The 19,655-nt window shown below is 40.5% G+C and overlaps 1 protein-coding gene across 1 annotated transcript; it reads right to left on the reverse strand.

Annotated features, from left to right (window-relative positions):
• Positions 1-571: 571 nt before the first annotated feature.
• MGST2 (microsomal glutathione S-transferase 2) lies at positions 572-19,452 on the reverse strand. The gene is made up of 5 exons (XM_006887046.1): positions 19,335-19,452; positions 17,865-17,964; positions 4,919-4,989; positions 1,329-1,410; positions 572-704 (listed from the first exon to the last, which is right to left on the reverse strand). Exons 1-5 carry the CDS (start codon positions 19,450-19,452, stop codon positions 572-574), a joined length of 504 nt encoding a protein of 167 aa, XP_006887108.1.
• Positions 19,453-19,655: the final 203 nt, after the last annotated feature.

Here is a 19,655-nt window from a genome sequence, read left to right on the forward strand (position 1 = left end):
TTATAAACAGGTTTATGTTAGTTGGTAATTTTCTTCACTTCTCTTCCCTGGCTTCTTTCTGTCTTCAAATTCCTTCTTCAATTGCCAACAATCTGTTGTTTTCCTACAAGGAATGGAAAGCGCTTGGCTATTTATCACTATCTGCCTGGAACTTTCCTCCAAGGGAGAAGTGATTCTCAAAGGCAAGTTTTGTGAGGTCCACAGAAAGTGTGGTCTATAGCCAAGCTTCTTTGTCCAAACAGACACCAGTAGTGAGAAATCTCCGCATGTACCTCTAAAGCCAGAGTCACCACACAAATGTTGATGTGAAAATATCCCTCCAAAACAATATTCAGCTTGTAAATGCATTCTCTGAAGCAGGTATTTTTGCAAAACTCATTTCAAAGAAAACAAAATAAGACCTTTATTTAAAATTTTCTTTTATTTTGTATTGGTGTATAAACAAAGTTCTTAAAGTGATACACAGTTTTTCACAATAAGACTTATTTTTAAAGTGTGTCTAGTTGATACCATATTATCTTTAGGGTGAAAACAGCTTCAGTGTGAATTAAGGGGAAGGGAAGAGGAAAGGTTAGAGGTGACGCCTCAGTTTCTTTGTAATATTGAGGTCCAAGTATTCATCCAGAAAGCTGTTTGCAATGCCCAGGGTGGCTAGAACAGCCAACAAGGTCAAAATCCCCAGACTCAACCGGAAACCAGTCAACCTGCAGATAATAAAGGGAGGAGAACTGAGAATGGAGTGTAGTAATAAAGACGGCAAGTCATTGCAAAGCTGTTCATTGCTGATGCTGCCCTATGCTTGCATGATCTTGTCATTTGAAACATTTGATTCACCACTTAAACTATAAGGGTTGTCTAACCAGAGAGACTAATTGGCTTCTTTACCATTCAAAGATTATCAAAACTGGGCAGGATTATTTGCTCAGCAACTCTGTGGAAAGAGTGCAAATTTTCTGCAAGGATTTAAAGCATAGGGGTCAAAGCAGTGTACACTCAATGCATGATTTTATATTTGTGTTTTTCCATCAACTCGTAATTGTTTATGACCTTAGGCAACACAGATCATTGTGCATCCATTACAGGTGATGTTGTGAATATCTACTGCCCCCCAGTCCAGACACCCTTAAGAGTATGGACTTGAGGGTGTTGAAAATTGTAAGAATGGCACAAGGTAGGGCAGGGCTCAGATCAATGGGTCACAGGGTGGTTATGAGTCATAATCGACTCGATGGCACCAAGCAACTTCAGTCGAGACTTCAACCAGGAAGCTAATCATGGCTCCATTCTGCTACTTTTGTCTAACGACACAATTGTTAGGTTCTTCTTACCTCTTTTTAGCAGCTTCTGAATATCCAAAAAAGTACTGGTGACGAGCATACATGTACAACAGACCCAGAAAAGTAGCAAACACTGTTGGAGAGAGAGAGGGGGGAAAAAAAAGATGTAGGATATGATGGCGGTCTTTAAAATGTGGTGAGAAGACTGAAGAAATGCTCACAAAATATATATCTGAAAAACCACTTGTTTCCAGAGTATAGAGAGAGCACTCAAAACTCAGTAATAAAAGAAAACTAACTCAACTTTTAAAATCGGTTGAAGAGTTTGAAAAGACATTTTAAAAACTTAGCACATGGGAAAAAAGTTCAACATCATCAGTCCTCAGCAAATAGCAACTTAAAACTTGCCAATACTACATACACACCAGGTTGGAAAAAGTGGAAAAATATTTACAACATGAAAGGCTGGTGGAGCTACAGAGCAACTAGAAATCTAATATATCGTTACTATGTTGTAATATGGTGCAATCACTTTGGTAAAATGTCCAGTAGTTTCTACTAAATTTAAATGGATATTTACCTTTGACCTAGCAATTCCAGTCTTTTTTTAAAAAAAAATTATTATTAATTTCAATGAAAATTTACAGAGACTTTGGATTTCCATTCATTAATTGTTGCACTTTTCTCCCCTCACAACCCTCCCCCAGCACACTCCCCTCTTGGAAAAGTAAAAGGAAAATTCTTTCATTGTTTTATAATCCCTCCAGCCTTCGCTCTGGACTCCTGTCATGACAAAAATACCTAATCACATATTCCTGTTAAACAGTTTTCTCCCTCATCTGTTTCAATGCAGTATTCATTATTTATCCCATCTTTCTCAGTCTCCCCCCAACCCTGATGTCAGTCCTGTTTTACAACAGTAGCATTATGCAGTATTTGTCCTTTTGTGACTGAGATACTTCATGCAGCAAAATGTCCTCCAGAGTCACACATTTTGAATAATATTGCATGAGTTCCTTATTTTTCAATGAAGCATAGCATTCCATTGTGTAAATATACCACATCTTCTCTATCCATTCGTTTGTTGATGGGCACTTAGGTTGTTTCCAACTCCTTGCTATTGTGAACAAAGCCACGATAAATATGAGTGTGCATATATCTGCTTGGGTGGCAGTTTTGGTCTCTTTGGGGTATATTCCCAGTAGTGAAATTGCTGCATCAAATGGTATCTCTATTTGCAACTTTTTGAGAAAGTGCCATACCACCTTCCCAGTGGTTGCACCATTTTACACTCCCACCAACAGTGAATAAGGGTTCCAGTTTCTCCACAACCTCGCCAGCATTTGTTGCTTGCTGTTCTGTTAAATTTTGCTATTCTGACTGGGGTGAGATGATCTCTCATAGCTGTTTTGCAATTCCGGTCTTATGTATTTAAACAAGAGAAATGAAAACACATCTCCCTATGAGAACGCTCACTGTAGCTGCATTCATAATAGCCAAAAACTGAAAGCAGCTCAGCTGTGTATCAACAGAAGAGTGGATAACCAAACTGTACAGTCTGCTATTCAGCAACAAAAACTGTGTTAGTGGTCTGCAATGTGAAATAACATGGTGGACCTCAGAAAACATTTTGTTGAATGAAACATTTACACAAGAGTTGTATATTATTGAGTCAGAACAGATGTGTAGCTGACCCTCCAGCAGGGTTTCAGAGGCAGTAAATTCCAAAGGATGAGATTGCCCATTCTTTTCCAGTGGAACAGCTGGTGGATTTGGACAGTGTGTCTTTGAGATTGTAGCATAGTTTCTCACCACTAGGCCACCAGAGTTACCTAATTACACAAGTGCATATACTCAACAATTCCAATTATTTGAAGTTCTTCTTGTTGTTAGGTGCCACTGAGTCAAGTACAATTTATAGTGAGCTTATGAACAACAGATCTGAACCCTGTCCTATCCTATGCTATCTTCACACATCCTGACACATTACAGTTCATTGTGGCAATTACTGTGTCAATTCACCTGATTAAGAGTCTTCATCTCCTTTTCCCATGGGAGTGTCAGAGACAGTGCGATTGGCACAGGACAGAGCGGAGTTTAGGGCTGTTGTACATAGGGTTGCTATGAGTCACAAGGGACTCGACGGCACATAACAACAACAACAACAACCTTTCCAAGCATCATGTCCTTCTCCAAGGAATAGCGCCTCCTGGCAATACACCTGAAGTATGTGAGGCAAAGCTTCATCATCTTTGCCTTCAACCAGCAGTCTGGCTGCATCCTCATCAAGATATATTTATTCTTTTGACCGTCAGTGGAATGTTCAATACTCTTCTCAAACACCACAGCTCAAAGGCATCAATTCTTCTTCTGTCATCTCTATTCATTGTCTAGCTCTCAGATGCACAGCAAGTGATCATAAAGACCATGGCCTGAATCAGATGCATCTTAATCCTAAAACTGACACCATTACTCCTCAGTAATTTTGGAGAAGCCCCGCACTGACGATTTTGTCAATGCAATAGACCTCCTGTTTCCTGACTGGTAGTACAAAGGGTGTTAATTGTGGATCTAAGTAAGATGAAGTTGTTGACCATTTAAATCCTTTCTCCATCCACCATGATGCTGCCAATCAGTCCAGTGTTAAGAATCTTTGCTTTCTTGACATTGAGATGCAATCCATATTGAATACTGCATTCCTTGTTCTTCTGCAACAAGTGCTTCAAGTTAGTGCATGGTGCAGATTATGGCTTAGTCTCCCTCCGATCCTGATGCCACATTCCTCTTCAGAATCCAGCTTAAGCAATTAAGAAATCAGAAAAATATTTCTCTCTTGTCTTGAAGGGAGTAAGGATGGGATTTACTAGGAAGGCCCCAACCAAACTTCCTTGGTAATGATCATTTTCTGTCTCTTGGTGGGAATTTGGTTTCATGGATACATGCACCTGTCAAAAACCCATCAAGTGGCACACTAAAGATTTGTCTATTTTCTGCTTATTGAAGTATTATCTGAAAAAAGTGCAAAATATAATTTGACATTCTGCATTCAGTAGAAGGAAAGCATGAATGTTCTTCCTATCTTGTTGTTAGGTGCCATTAAGTCAGTTATGACTTATAGTGACAACACTGTCCAGTCCTACCTACATCACTGTTGCTTTGTTTGAGCCTGTTGTTGCAACCACTGAGTCAATCACTTTAATGACCTTCCTCTTTTACATTAACCTTCCACTTTGCCAATCATGATGTCCTTCTTCAGGGACTGAGCCCACCTGGTAACATGCCCACAGGATGTGACATCAAGTCTTAACATCCTCTCTTCTACGGAGCATTCCTGCTATGCCTCTTCCAAGATAGATTTGTCCTTTTGTCCATGGCAGAGTCAATATTCTTTGCCAGTGCTACAATTCAAAGGTACCAATTCTTTTCCATTAATCTAGCTTCTTTGTTCCCCTTTATCTTCTCATCTTTTGTCTAGGGTAAATGTTGGAAATTTGGTCTCATTTGGATGATTTTTTAGAGGAGCATGGTAATCATGCTCCTTATTTTTCTTTACAGAATCACTAGACATATATATATATCCGTACAATGTTAGTTCTAATATCATAGTCATTAGAACAGAGTTGACCGTATTTTGAAATTACCTTGGTTGAAATACCACCCAGCCATCCAAAATGTAACCATAAATAAGGGATAAAACTCCACACAGTTTTGTCTGTAGGAAAAAAAGTAAAGTCATGGGTTATTTTTTAACAAAACAGACTAGGGCATCAATATTTCATTTGGGGTTAAAATCTCATTTTAGTCTTAAAAAATTACATTAGAATTTACATGAAAACATAACAATTCTTATATTTTAAATGAATCTTTCAAAGTGGAACTCGGTCATGGTTGAAATCTCAGAGCTTGGTCAATAATCATTCTCCTTCTCAGAAATTGCCAGCAGCAGAAATGAAGTGTAGCTTTTTTCCAAAAGACAGGTTTCAAGTTGGAATTCTGAGCCCTAAATATCATTCTAAGGAACTCTGCTGGCCTAGGCCTAGTCCTGCTAATCCAAAGATGCTGCTTCTCTGGTGGTTCAAATCCACCAGCACCAATTAGGGAGAAAAATGAACAATCTCCTGTGAGGCAATTTATATCTTCCAGAAACAAATAGAAGGTGGTCTGTGAGTTGACTCAGGCTCAATGGCAATGAATAAGTTGTATGAAACCTCAGTCTATGTCATATCTAAAGAATTAAAAAAACTTCCCTCAATTCTTTGCCTTTAATGTGTTACATAGTACATTTAAGAGTGACCTTTAAACAATTCTCTTTAAAACTCCCAAAATAAATTAATGACTGCATTTAATTCCATTTTAATGTGGAAGAAATTAAGGCCCAAGAGCCCAAGTCTTGATTCACAGAAAATCAAAGGTAGATAACATTTGATTTCTAAATCCTGTCTTCCTAATGTCAAGTCAAATTGCCTCTATTCATAGAAAACTTGAATGGAAAATTTTATACTATTTTAATCAGAAGGGAATGCTCTTTGGGAACTATATTAATTCACCTGACTATAGAAAAGGAGGGGGGAAATTAATTATATTCATCCTCCTTCCTGTGCTATACCCCTAGTAGTCTTGGTGAAGTTATCCAAGCTCTTTGCTGACAATATTATAACCAATAAGAACTTTAATGTAATTTATAATGAGATCTCGAGTAGACCTTGGTGAAAAAATCGGTCTTCATGATTATAAACGGCCCCACATTCTTCCTGAGAGCTTTAAAGCTTAAGGATTTAAAACTATGAAGCAATTGACCCAGAAATAGTTGCTGTTGCTTTTTGAAGACACAGGTATTCTAGTCTAGGTCACCATGGTGATCTTTTTTTCACTTAATGAGGAAAAAGAAAACATAATTACAAAGTATAATACATTCTTCATCATCCTACAAGGAAATTGTGTATGGGTCAGCTTAACCTTATCATCATGTGCTCATCTACATGAGGGAAAACTCCCCCATAATAATCATCTTCTAAAGCCAGGTAAGAAAACTGCATCGTCACCAAGCTCAGTGCTTATAGCAAGATCCTGGCTCTTGTGCAATCCTGAGGCTCGAGTGGAAAATTGTAATTCCTCCAGCGAAGAGAAAGGTGAGGTTGCCAATAGAGCTGAGAGCTGTGAAAGTGGTCATCAAGGGCCTGGAAAATCAGAAGTGACTAGTGTAGGTGCAATATTGCCCTCTTCTTCATTTCCTTGCTATTGCGGTTAAAGTCAGAGGGCCATTCAGGACCCAAAGATTGTTCGTCTAGAACAGAACAGGACAGAACACTAATTCTCAGAGAAGGAATCAGAGCTTTTCTCTCTGCTGTTCCTTGTCTTGGATGTTTACTTTCAGGTATTAGCTTGGCTTCTTGTCATTGTTGGTTTTATTAGGAGTCATCGAGTCAACTCCAACTCCTAGTAAGTCTGTGTATGACAGATGGCAAATCTGCCTGATCCTGCACCATCCTCTGTGGTTTAAGTCCATTGTTGCAGGCACTGTACCTATCTGCTTTGAGTCTTGTTGATCTTCTATTTTTCCAACCTTCATGTCTCTCTTGAAAGATTAGCCCCTCTTGATAAGATGCCCAACAAATGTGAGATGAAGCAGCAGCATCCTTGCCTCTAAGAAACGTGGCCCTTCATTGGGTTTCCAAGGCAGTAAATCTTTACAGACTAGTCATCTTTCTCTCATGGATCATTTGGTGGATTGAAACCATTGACCTTGCAGTTAGCAGTCTAACACGTAACCTGCTATACCACCATGACTCATTCCTGATTCCCTGACAAAATGGGAAAACTGGAAAAAGTCAAGTGATCTGATAGAAACTATGGGTCACTGTAATTAAAGCTACTGACACACTTTATTGTCCATCTCCAAGAACAAGAAAGCCTTTGACCTCTGGAGATCCTTCAGAGGACTGGGAGATAAGAGGCACCCCCACTTTAGTACCATTTGAGTCCTGAGTTTGGGAATAATCAAGTATGACCAACCTGAGTTATTAAACAGATTGAAAGTTACCTCATTTTGAAGAAAATAATAAAACTGTGACCTAACAGCCCCAAGTCTGGCATTCCTAAAATGCCAGCCTCTGGACTTTTTTATTAAACAATTTGAACAATGAAAATATATATACCAAAAATGAAAAAAACCCAAAACCAACAAAAACAACACCACCATTGTCATTGAGTCATTCCCATACATGGAGATGCCATGTGTTATAGAGTAGAACCACTCCAGAAAATGTCCTTGGCTACAATTTGTACAGAAGCAGATCACCAGGCCTTTCTTCCATGGCACTGCTGTGGACATTCAAACCACCAACCTATCAATGGTAGTTATGAGCAAATATGTTGCACTTTCCAGAGTTCTGTCATACAGTAGCAGAGATGGCTGACTGGCTGGCCAACAAAAATGGGGTAAATGAGTCACTGTGATTGGATTTGGGAGGGGCTAAAATCTGCTGTCAAGGACCTTTCCAGAGTGCTGGAGAGCAGCAGGGTCAGTCTGGAGACTAAGGTGCACCTGATCTAGGCCATGGCCGTTGCAATTACTTGCTATGTGTCAGAAAGCTGGACAATGACTAGGGATGATAGAAGGCGAACAGATGCCTTTGAGTTGTGGTGCTGCAGAAGAACATACCATTCCATGAACTGCCAAGAGAAAAAACAGGTCTGTCTTGGAAAGCGTGAAACCAAGTTCCTTCTTGGAGGTGAGGATTTTTAAGCTTCATCTGACATACTTTGGGCATGTGGCCAGGAGGGAATGGTCCTTGGAAAAGGACATCATGCTTGGAAAGGTGGAGGGACAGCAAAGGAGTGGGAGACTCCAGATGAGATGGATTGACACAGTAAAGGGGGTAATAGGGTGTGTTAGAGGCAATGATATTGGCCCTGGGTAGGGCAATGTTCAAAGCTGTTGTGCATAATGTCACTATGATTTGGAGTCAACTTGATGGCACATTATAGTAACAACAACTACCTGTCAACAGAAAGTGAATAAAAATGAAACATGCCACTTACAGACCAAATGGTTAGCTAGCTGTGTGTGGAGAGAACTCTGAGGAGCTTAATGAGAGCTGAGTCATTCAAGAGAAGGAACCTGGGTCTATAAATGTCCATATGGAAGAAAGGCTGGTCCAAAGAAGAACAATCATCTAAGATGGGGACATCAGCATGACAAATTCTCGTTGAGTTAAACCACTGAAAGTGTGGGTTTTATCTATTAATACAATTAACACATTCAACTGGAAAAAATACAACATAATGTTCTAAAACAAAAATGAAAGGATGAGGTTCTAAGACTAAATATAACTCTCAAAACTCAATGCCATCAGGTTGGAACTAACTTCTAGCTGAACCTCCGGTGAGTTTTCTGAGGCTGTAAACGGCCTGGGAGGCCAGTGCTCATCTTCCTCGCCTGTCTTGGTATAGAAGGTCCCACTGAAACCTATTCAGCATCACAGCAACATGCAAGCCTCTGCTAACAGGTGAACTGTGGTTCAGCATGCGGTGCGTTGCTCGGGAACTAAAGGCAAGAATTCTGCTGCTGAGCCTCCATTGTTCCCTGTGGATCCTTGGCCCCCGCGTAATAACTCTGAACACAAGTACATGCAGTGCTCCCAGCAGTCATCGAAGATGTCTTACACTTGTAAGAAAAACAGGAACGTGTTTACTCCCTCCCCCTCTTTTTTGTACTTTCTACCTGTGTATGGTACTATAATCCTAGTGTTGTAGAATTTTTGAAAAAAAACTGCTCTTTGTGATTTTTTCCCATAGCTCCTAGGCATACTAGCTTTAGTTTCTGAATTTCAAGATTAGAGTTCAAAATAACTCTTCAAGAACTAGGGCACAGATACTCTGTGTGGTCCCGTGGGACAGCTATGCAATGGAGCAGCATTATCTCTCTGCAGATGCCCTGAAACTCGATTCTGAGCTGTTGTTTGGTCCTGAAGGCCTTCTATCCTGGAACAACCTAAGATCTGGATCCACAGAACAGAACACTCAAGCCCAGGACTTGGAGTCAAACCTGACACCCAGAGAAACCCATGACATCCAAGAAAAATGCGGACACCTAGAACCAGCCTGCCACCAACTTTGACCTGCAGATGCCTGCACCTGCCCATACCAGCGTCTGGGGCTCAAGACTGCAACCAGACACCGTGGGCAACCAGGATCACCACCAGGGCCACCGTTCTCCTGATGACCCCCTGTGACTCCTAGCTTGCAGAGGATGCTCCTGTAAGTGAGGGTCTCCACTGTGCAGCCCTCTGAGTCCTATCCACAGGCAGAGGGGGAGATGCCAACATTCCTCCTCTTACTCTCTTTAAATAATTAAGGTTACCATGAAGCTGCTCCTTGTGCTCCATCCTGAGGGCCCATGTTTGTCCCTAGCAGCCCTTTGCAGAGTTTGCTCTTGTCTGTCGATAAAATGATTTCCAAATGGAAATTTAAAAAAAAAAAACAAAAAACAAAACAAAACTAGGGCACTCTCCTGAGACCTTAGTTCCAAGATGACAAAGAAAAGGAGAAACAATAGTTGTGCTAAAAAGGATCACAGCCACATGCAGCCTATTGGCTGCATGAACTGTGCCTCCTGCGTGCCCCAAACAAGGCGACTGAGAAGTTCATAATTTGGAATATGGTAGAGGCCACTGCCACCAGGGACGTGTCTGAAGCAAGTGTCTTCAACACGGATATGCTTCCAAAGCTCTGTGTGGAACTGCACTGTTGTGTGAGTTGTGTCACTGACAGCAAGTTGGTGAGGAATCGTTCTCAGGAAGCTGAAGGACAGACCTGCATGTGCTGTCCCACAATCTCCACCAAAGCCCACGTAATGATTTGATTCCTTAAAGGCTGATGAAAAATCTCCTCTGAAAATAAAATAGTAATTATATTTCATAGGAAAAAAATAACTAGGGCAATTGTTACTGTTAGGTGCCATCGAGTGGAGTACAATTCATAGAGACGCTATGAACAAAAGATCTGAACCCTGTCCTATCCTGCGCCATCCTCATACTTCCTGGCACACAAGAGCCCATTGCAGCAGTCACTGTGTCAATTCACATGGTTGAGGGTCTTCCTCTTCTTCACTGACCCTCCACCCTTTCCAGCATGAAGTCTCTCTCCAAGGAATAGCTCCTCCTAGCAACATGTTCACAGTGTGTGAAGCAAAGCCTCATCATTCTTGTCTCCAAAGAGCTCTCCAGCTGAACCATCTCCAAGACATATCTGTTTGTTCTCTTGGCCATCCATGGAATGTTCAGTACTCTTCTCCAACACCACAGCTCAAAGGCATCAATTCTTCTGTCATCCTTATTCATTGTCCAGCTCTCAGATGCATAGCAAATAATTGGAAAAACTATGGCCTGAATCAGACGTTCCTTAGCCCCCAAACTGACATCAGTGCTCCTCAATAATTTGGAGAAGTCCCTAACTGCAGATTTCCCCAATGCAATGTGTCTCCTTATTTCCTGACTGCTGGTACCAAGGGTCTTAGTTGTGGACCTAAGCATGACGAAGCTGTTGACAATTTCAATCTCTTCTCCATCCATCATGGTGCTGCGTATCAGTTCAGTGGTAACAATCTTTGTTTTCTTGACATTGAGATGCAATACATATAAAACGCTGTATTCCTTTATATCCTGCAACAAGTGCTTCAAGTCCTCCTCACTTTCAGCAAACAAAGGTTATTGATGAGTCTCTCTCCAATCCTGATGCCACACTACTCTTCATAGAGTCCAGCTTCTTGAAAAATTTGCTCAGCATACAGTCTGAACAGGAATGGAAAGAGAATACAACACTGACTTCTCAATTTTAAACGACGCAGTGTTTGCCTGCTCTGTTCACACAACAGACTCCTGGTCCAAGTACAGGTTCTGCATGAACATAATTAAGTGCTCTGGTATTTCCATTCTTCTCAATGTCAGCCACAACTTGTTATAATCCACATAGTCAAATGCCTTTGCATAGTCTATAAAGCACAAGTAAACATTCTTCTGGTATTCCTGACTTTCAACCAAGATGTATCTGACATCAGCAATGCTATTCTTGGTGCCACAGCCTCTTCTAATCCAGTTAAACATCTAGAAATTCCCTATCCATGTACTATTTTAAATGATCTTCAACAGTATTTTGCTTGTATGTAATAGTAATGATATTGTTTGATAATTTACCTATTCAGTTGGATCACTTTTCTTGGGAATGGGAACAAATACCAGTCCACTGGCCGGACAACTGTCCTCCAAATTCCATGGCATAGCCTGGTGAGCGAATTGAAAGCTGCATCTATAACTGAAACAAGTCAGTTGGTATTCCTTCGATTCCTGGGGCCTTATTTTTCACCAATGCCTTCAATGCAGCTTGCACTTCCTCCTTAATTACCATTGGCTCCTGTTCATATGGTGCTTCCTGAAATCTTTCAGTGTCAATCAATTTTTTTTGGGTACAGGAATTCTATATATTCCTTCCATCTTATTTTGATGCTTTCTGGGTCATTCAATATATTGCCCGTAGCATCTTTCGATTTTGAAACAAGAGATAGGGCAATGTTGTTGTTGTTGTTGATTGCTATCAAATCAAGCATGACTCATAGTGATCTTACTAATAAAAGATCTGAAGCCTTTCTGTAACTATCATCATTTCTCAAAGTTCATAGAGTTTCCAGAGGCATGTTGTTTAGGAAGTGAATGCCACTCCTGCTTCCAATAGCAAGAGAAATAAATAAGGAAATAGAGGACAGTCACTCATTCACTCACTGCCATAGAGTCTGAACCAACCCATAGCTGGCCCTCCATTCAGTTTCTGAAATGGTAAATCCCATGGGGGGAAATTGCTCATTTCCTTCCTCAGAGCTGCTGCAGAATTAAAATTGCCAGAGAAAGGTGACCTTTGGGTTAGTAGGGTAACTCCCTATGTACTAGGCCAAAGCTCCCTGTAGCAGAATACAGAAAAGCTGACATTTCTAATAAATATCTAGTGAACATCCAGATTCATGATGGCTATATTTCTGGGCCTATTGCAGGCTAATTGTGAAATAGGAACTGAATAATAAAGCTTTAAGAACTCTCTTCTCATTTCTGTCAAGTTGAAATCGACTCATAACAGACCTTCTAACAGGTTTTCTGAGGCTGTAAATCACACAAAAGGACATTATCCAGTTTTCTCACACAGAGCGGCTGAAAGATGAGAACTTCCAGATAGCTGCCATCTTTGGATTAACAAGGCAACTCTCCTACCAGGGAACTCATTCTTTTGTCTTATCAGCTTTGAGGAAACCACTATTGGGAACCTACATACAAGTGTTGTTGTTGTATACCATGGATTCAGAATTAGCCCATAGCTGACCCTCCAGCAGGTTTTCAGAAACAGTTAATCCCACAGAAGGAGATTGTCCATCTTCCAATGGAGCAACTGGTGGCCTTGAACTGTGTGCCTTTTGGGATTTTTAGTGCAGCTTCTTTCCACTAGGCCAACAGCGTTTCCTAAAGTAAATGTGTAGGCTCAGGAATTATAAATAGTGTAAAAAAATTTTCTTAAAAGAGAACAATTTAATGACTGGGAACCCTAAGTCTTTGTAAACTTTAATTAAATTCAATTTAAAAAAAGAGAACAATTTAAAAAACTAAAGAAATACATACTACTTAACCTCAGAATGTGGAATTGGAGAGACACTAAATAGTGACCTGACACATATAAAAAGAAAGGGCATCTAGCCTTAGGCAATATGTCTTTAAATTGCATCAGAATCAATTAGTCACTTGGACCTTTTTTTTCTAATTTATTAAAACCTTAATCTCAAATTCTAAACTATTTGTATTGTTTATTGTTGATTGCCATTGGGCCTCCTTAAACCCTATGAACAGAGGAATATGGGTAGTTACCATATTAGATATGTTGTTGCTGATTGCTGTCGAGCGCGATTCTTAGTGACAAAAGGCCTGAAGCCCTTCAGCAACCATCACCATTTATCAAAGTTCATAGAGTCTCCAGAGACATGCTATTTAGGAAGTGGATGCCACGCTTTCCAAATATTAGATATAGAACCCAAATATATGTTCACTCAGAATGAGTAGAAATAACCGCAAACATCCTTTATAATTGGAATAGGAATGTATGACACATGAATATTGGAAAATGAGAAGTTGTGAAAAATGAAATGGAACACATGAAGATTGACATTCTAAGCATTCGTGAGATAGACTAGCTTTGGCTACTTTGAATTGGACAGAGCGTGTGGTTAGGAGAGACTATTCCTTCTAAAGGGTCATCATGTTTGGAAAGGTAGGGGTCAGCAAAACAGAAAAAGCCTCAGTGAAATGGACTGATACAGTGACTGTAGCAATGGGCTCAAGAGTATGAGGGATTGTAAGGATGGTACAGGATAGGACAGGGTCCAGATATTGTTCATAGGATCACTATGACACATACTTGACTCAGCAGCACCTAACAATATAGAGGATGGTGCAAGATAAGACCAGGTGAGGACAACTCATAGCAACTCTATGAACAAAAGACCTGAAGTCTTTCTGTAACTGTCGTCATTTCTCAAAATTCATAGAGGTTTCCAGAGGCATGTTGTTTAGGAAGTGGATACCACACCTGCTTCCAAACATGTCTTAATCTGGGAGCTCCACCAAACCCTGTCCACCATGAGTAACCATTATGGTATTCAACACCCCAATGGCACAGAGTTCAGCATCACAGCCACTCCAGATTACTTCAGTACAGCAAATTGACAGACCAGTGCTGCACCACTGAGAAGAATGTTCCTCTAAATTATAATTACACTAGGTCTGAGGGCCTAACCTACTTTTAAATACAAAGGCCCTCCAGGAGATGTTGTTGACTATAAACAATAGGCTTAAATTAAAAACAACCAAACATTCCACACAGACCCTCATCCAAAACAAGAGAGCTCACCTTTCAGAGTAAAACTGCTTCCCCAGTCTCCCTTTCTTATTAGACAAGTGTAAACAAAAAAAGTAGGAGCCAACTAGGGACAGAAATATTCAACCTTTACCAACTTTACAAAGGGGAACTATCCACCTCAATATCAATAACACAAAACAGATTCCCATGAGACAAGACAAGTCCTCTGTGCCTACCCACTCCCACACCCTTTCTATTCATCCTAACACCAATCTCACTACTGGATCCAAAATCTGGTGCAATAGCTCACAGACCATGCAGAACCATATTGGGGAAGCCAAAAGTTTGTAATTCAGTTTAGTAGAAGACTGGAGGGACTGCAGGAACGGAAGACCCAGGATGAGATGGATTGACTCAATGACTAGAAAAATGGGATTAGGTCTGTTGGAGACAATGTGATTGGCTCAGGACAGGACAGGGTTCAGAACTATTGTACATAGGGTCGCTAGGAGTCTCAGTTGACTCGATGTCACATAACAACAACAGCAGAGTGCAGTCAGGACAGTTTCTAAAATGTGCTCAAGGGCACCTCAGCCTTGGGCCTCACAGCTTAGGGTCTGTGTTAAAAAGCTCTCAGTTCTCCTACTTATGGTTCTCTAGGATGAAGGTGCTTAGCTCCACTTTGGTGGGGTAGCCATCCCCAACTGTTTATATTATACAGGATGGACCTTTCTAAGATTACAAATAATATGGAGGAATGTTGCCTGGTGAAGTGGTAGTTACCATTTTCATAACTTTTTAGAGAGTATTATGACAAAAGACTTCAAAATTCTAGAGATGGTCAGACCTCCTGCCTTCAGGAAGAAAGAGAGCTCTGAATAGGGACAATAGAGTGCTGGTGACTCCAAAGGCTGGCTCCAAAATGATCATCCTTATGTGGCAAATGAATATCCAACTTAAGGGCATTCTCAGAAAGGAACTGCATTCTTTAGTGGTGGTTCAAGGGAGTCCTGGTGGCTTAGTCCATAGGGAGGTGTACTGCTAAGCCAAAGGGTTCGTCTCTCTGGCAGTTTGACTCCACCAGCTGCTCCACATGAGAAAGATGAGCAATCTCCTCCTGTTTGATCCACAGACTCCAAACCCAATTGAGGGTCAGCTGTGAGTCAGCTCCAACTCGATGGATGGCAATACGTTTGAATGTGGGTGGTCATTTAATGAAGAAAACACTTTCCTCTGGCAGTCAGAGACTTTTAAGTCACTTCTGGTATGACTTCAAATTCCTTTAAAGGTAAAATTATTCATCACACAAGGCTTCTTGGCCTTGCACAGTGCAAAGTCAGCAGAGTGAAAAAAATGAAGAAAAACGAAGCATTTCCATGTTACCAAGACAATAAGACAAGAAAGTTTGAAGAAATTGAAGCACTTTGGCTCATGGAAGCCAGAGTCAGAAAAAGAAAGTGAAAGTGAATTCCTTTTCCAAAGATTTACAGAGCTAAAGGGAACCTATATTGAAGAAAAGAATAGGTACCTAAATATGCCCTGGGATAAGTGATTATCGCAGAAGATCCCATGCTAACAACTTCAGGCATAAAGGGTTTTACTAACAGCAAATCTAATCTGCTTTTGCCAAATTTATCCTAAACTTTAAGGCCTAAGGCAAGAATGGACTCACAAATTCATTGCCATCGAGTTGGAAGAGACACATAGCTGACCTCCAGTGGGTTTCCTAGGATAGAAATTGCATGGAAGAAGATTGTCCATCTTTCTCTTCCGAACCCACTATCAGATTGAACTACCAGAGAGGCAATGTTTTGGGTTCAGCAACACAACTCCCTACAAATTAGGGAGCTCATTCAAGTACTATTGTTAGGTGCCTTCAAGTCAAGTACCCTTCAAGTCATAGTGACCCTATGAACAACAGATCTGAAACCTGTCCTATCCTGTGCCATATTCATCATCTTCAATATACTTGCACCCATGGCTGTGTCAATCCACCTTATTGAAGATCTTCCTCTCTTTCGCTGACTCTCCACTTTTCCAAGCATGATGTCCCTCTCCAAGGATAGCTTCTCCTAGAAATGGGCCCAAATTATGTGAGATGGAAGCTCTGTCAACCTTGCCTCCAAGAAGCATTCTGGCCTCACTTTTTCCAAGACATATCCGTTCTTTTGACAGTCCATAGGATATTCAGTACTCTTGTAGAACCCTGCAGTTCTAAGGGATCAATTCTTCTGTTATCCTTAATTCACTGTCTAGCTTTCCGATGTATAGCAAGCAATTGAAAAGATCATGGTCTGAATCAGGTACACTTTAGTCTTCAAGCTGGTATCGTTGCTCCTCAGTAATTTGGAGAGGTCTCTAAAGCAGACTTTCCCAGTGCAATACGTCTCCTGATCTCCTCAAGGCTGGTACCAAGGGTGTTATGGATCCAAGTAATGTGAAATTGTTGACAACTTCAATCTTTCTCCATGTATCATGATGTTGCTTTTTCATCCAGTGATGAAGACTTTAGTCTTCTTGACATTGAGATACAATCTTTATTGAAGGCTAAAGTTCTCAACCTTCTGCAGCAAGTGTTTCGAGTTCTCCTCACTTTCAGCAAGCAAGGTTGCGACATCTGCATAATGCAAGATGTTGATAAGTCTTCTTTTGATCCTGATGCCAGATTCTTCTTCACTGAGTCCAACTTCTTGAATAATTTGCTGAGTGTAAAGAGCAAATAAGTACGGAGAAATTATATAGCTCTGATGCACACCTTTCCTGATTTTAAACCATGTGGCATGGAATATCCAAGAAGTCGTTTAAGCAGCTCTGGCAGCTCTGGTATAATCCAGGAAGCTGCACTGCCAACGCACAAGTTGAGTCTCTCTGGTAGTTTGAATCTACCAGCTAGCTGTTCCCCTGGAAAAAGATGGGCCATCTCTTCTAGGCTATTTATAGCCTCTGAGACCCATTGGAAGATCAGCTCTGGGTCAGTTATGACTCGATGGGGGGAGGGAGAGAGAGAGAGAGAGAGAGAATATTCAAGGAAGCACTACTTGTCAGTGTGTCTTCTTTGGTGATTTATGTGTTGCCACAAGCTCTAAACACCAGTAGGGTCCTCTTGGTGGATATAGTAAAACAAAGTTTATAAAGCAATTGGATAAAGAAGGAGACCTGTTGTTATAATTCATTTCATGATAAGCAATTGTCAGCAGTTTGATTTCACCAGGTCATCCGTGAGAGAAAGAGACACAGTGTTCTTCTGTAAAGATTTCTATTGTAGGAAGCCCCAGTGTAGGTTTGCTTTAAGTCAGAATTGACTCACAGGTTATGCCTGTGGATGTAATCTTATCTAGAAATACAGGTTTTTTTGTTATGCCAATAGACCTCAAATCTAACCTAACTACATTCTTGAGTTATAAGGATAAGCATAGACATATAGATGAGTAAACACAGAGAACATAACAAATATCTGATTAACACAAAGCAGAAACATCCAGAATCCCAAAAATTCCAAAGATTGTCAGCTACTAGATTTACACTCTGAATTCTGACTTCTTAATCACGAGAAAGTAAGTTTCTGTTCTTCAAAATCACTCTTTAGGGTATTTCTGTCATGGTAAGATGAAGAAACTAAGTCAGGGGCAAACCAGGAAGTTCTGCATTCACAGATTGCCTTTTTCAAATATTTAATGATGTTTTCAACTGTGAACTTACTGTGCACGATAGACTCTCTCAAAGTCTGGTGACCCAGTAACTGCCGGAGGTGCGATTTTGTATTTTTTCCTTGCTTTTCCAACCTGAAAAGCAAAATAACCTGCAAGAGAAGAGTTTAATTAGTCATTAGGGAAATGTAAATTGAAATCACAATGGGCTATCATTATACCTATCTGGCAGCCTAGTGGTAAGAAGCTGTGCTACAATCTCGAAGGCACACAGTTCAAGGCCACCAGCTACTCTGAAGGAGAAGGATGGGCAATCTCCTCCCCTGCGATTAACTGCTTCTGAAAATCTTCCAGAGGGTCAGCTATGGGTCATTCAAACTTGAAGGTACACAATAAAAACAACATGTTACAAAAACAAACAAACCTAGTGTCACTGAGTCTAATAATAGTGACACTTTCTGGTTTCCAAAGCTATAAATTTTTATGCAAGGAGTCTTTTGCCTTCTTCCAAAACACATTATTAACTAATTAATTAATAGCATATTTCAACAAATAGATGCTGCCCTGGATGTGTTCACCAAATTGTGCCAAGAAATCTGGGTGACAACTACCTGACCAACTGACTGGAAGAGATCTATCTATATTCATTTCCATTCCAAAGAAAGGTGATCCGACAGTGTGGAAATTATCAAACAATATCTTTAATATCACATGCAAGCAAGATTCTGCTGAAGATTTTCCAAAAATTACTGAAACAAGCACATCAACAGAGAACTGCCTGAAGTGCAGGCTGGGTTTAGAAGGGGTCGTGGAACTAGGGATATTATAGCTAATGTTAGATGGATCTTGGCTGAAAGCAGGAAGTACCAGAGGAATGTTTATCTGTGTTTCATTGACTCTACAAAGGTGTTTGACGGTGTGGATCCCAACAAATTGTGGCTTACTCTGAGAAGAATGGGAATCTCAGAACATTTAATTGTGCTTATGCAAAACCTATACTTGGACCATGATGCAAGTCTTCAGAACAGAGCAAGGGAACATTGCATGGTTCAAAATTGGGAAGGGCGTACGCCAGGGATGTATCCTACTTCCATACCTTTTCAATCTATATACAGAACAGATCATCTGGGAGGCTGGGCTCTATGAGGAGAAGTGTGGCATCAAGATTGCAGGAAGACTCAACAACAATCTGCACTATGCAGATGACACAATCCTGCTTGCTGAAACTGAGGAGGACCTGAAGCACTTGCTGCAGAAAGTCAAGGACTGCAGCCTTAAATATGGACCGAAGCTCAATATCAAGAAAATAAAGATTATTTTTTTTAGATAGTAACAACGTGTTTATTACGTATCACCCGGTAATGGATATAAACACAAAGCACTTAACTTAAGGAAAATAAGAAAACATTAGGAAATTCCTAGAATACTACTGCAAACAAGTTTCACCTACACGACAATTAAATTAGTTAATCATTTTGGTCATCGTCCCAGTCTTTCTTGCCACTTGGAGGCTTCGACCCACCAGCTGGTTTTGCCATGATGATTTGATCTACTCTCAGTACAGTGACAGCAGCATTGGTAGCCAGTTTGATAGCCCAGTATTTCCCCAGGTAGGTATCAAGAACACCAGCTTCCAACATGTCTTTTACAGCAGGGACTTCAGCCTCGCCATATGACGTAATTTGTTGTGAAAAAAAATCTTTGATGAAAATAAAGATTTTTTTTCACCACAGGGCCAATTGGCAACATCATGAAAAATGGAGAAGAGATTCAGATTATTAACAGCTTAAGTTTGCTTGCTTAAAATCGCTCCACAATCACCACTCTTGGTATCAGCAGCCAG

The sequence above is a fragment of the Elephantulus edwardii genome, unplaced genomic scaffold (genome assembly GCF_000299155.1).
Source record: "Elephantulus edwardii isolate Elephantulus edwardi_28Jun2011 unplaced genomic scaffold, EleEdw1.0 scaffold00053, whole genome shotgun sequence".
NCBI lineage: Eukaryota > Metazoa > Chordata > Mammalia > Macroscelidea > Macroscelididae > Elephantulus > Elephantulus edwardii.

Bases quoted from the DNA above. Each gene is read 5' to 3' on its own strand.
- MGST2 (XM_006887046.1), bottom strand. From the start codon at position 19,452: ATGTTGGAAGCTGGTGTTCTTGATACCTACCTGGGGAAATACTGGGCT. The intron at 17,965-19,334 runs GTGGGTCGAAGC...CTTCTCTTGCAG, and splicing joins CATCATGGCAAAACCAGCTG to GTTATTTTGCTTTTCAGGTT. The intron at 1,411-4,918 runs GTAATTTCAAAA...TCTCTCCAACAG, and splicing joins TGGGTGGTATTTCAACCAAG to TGTTTGCTACTTTTCTGGGT.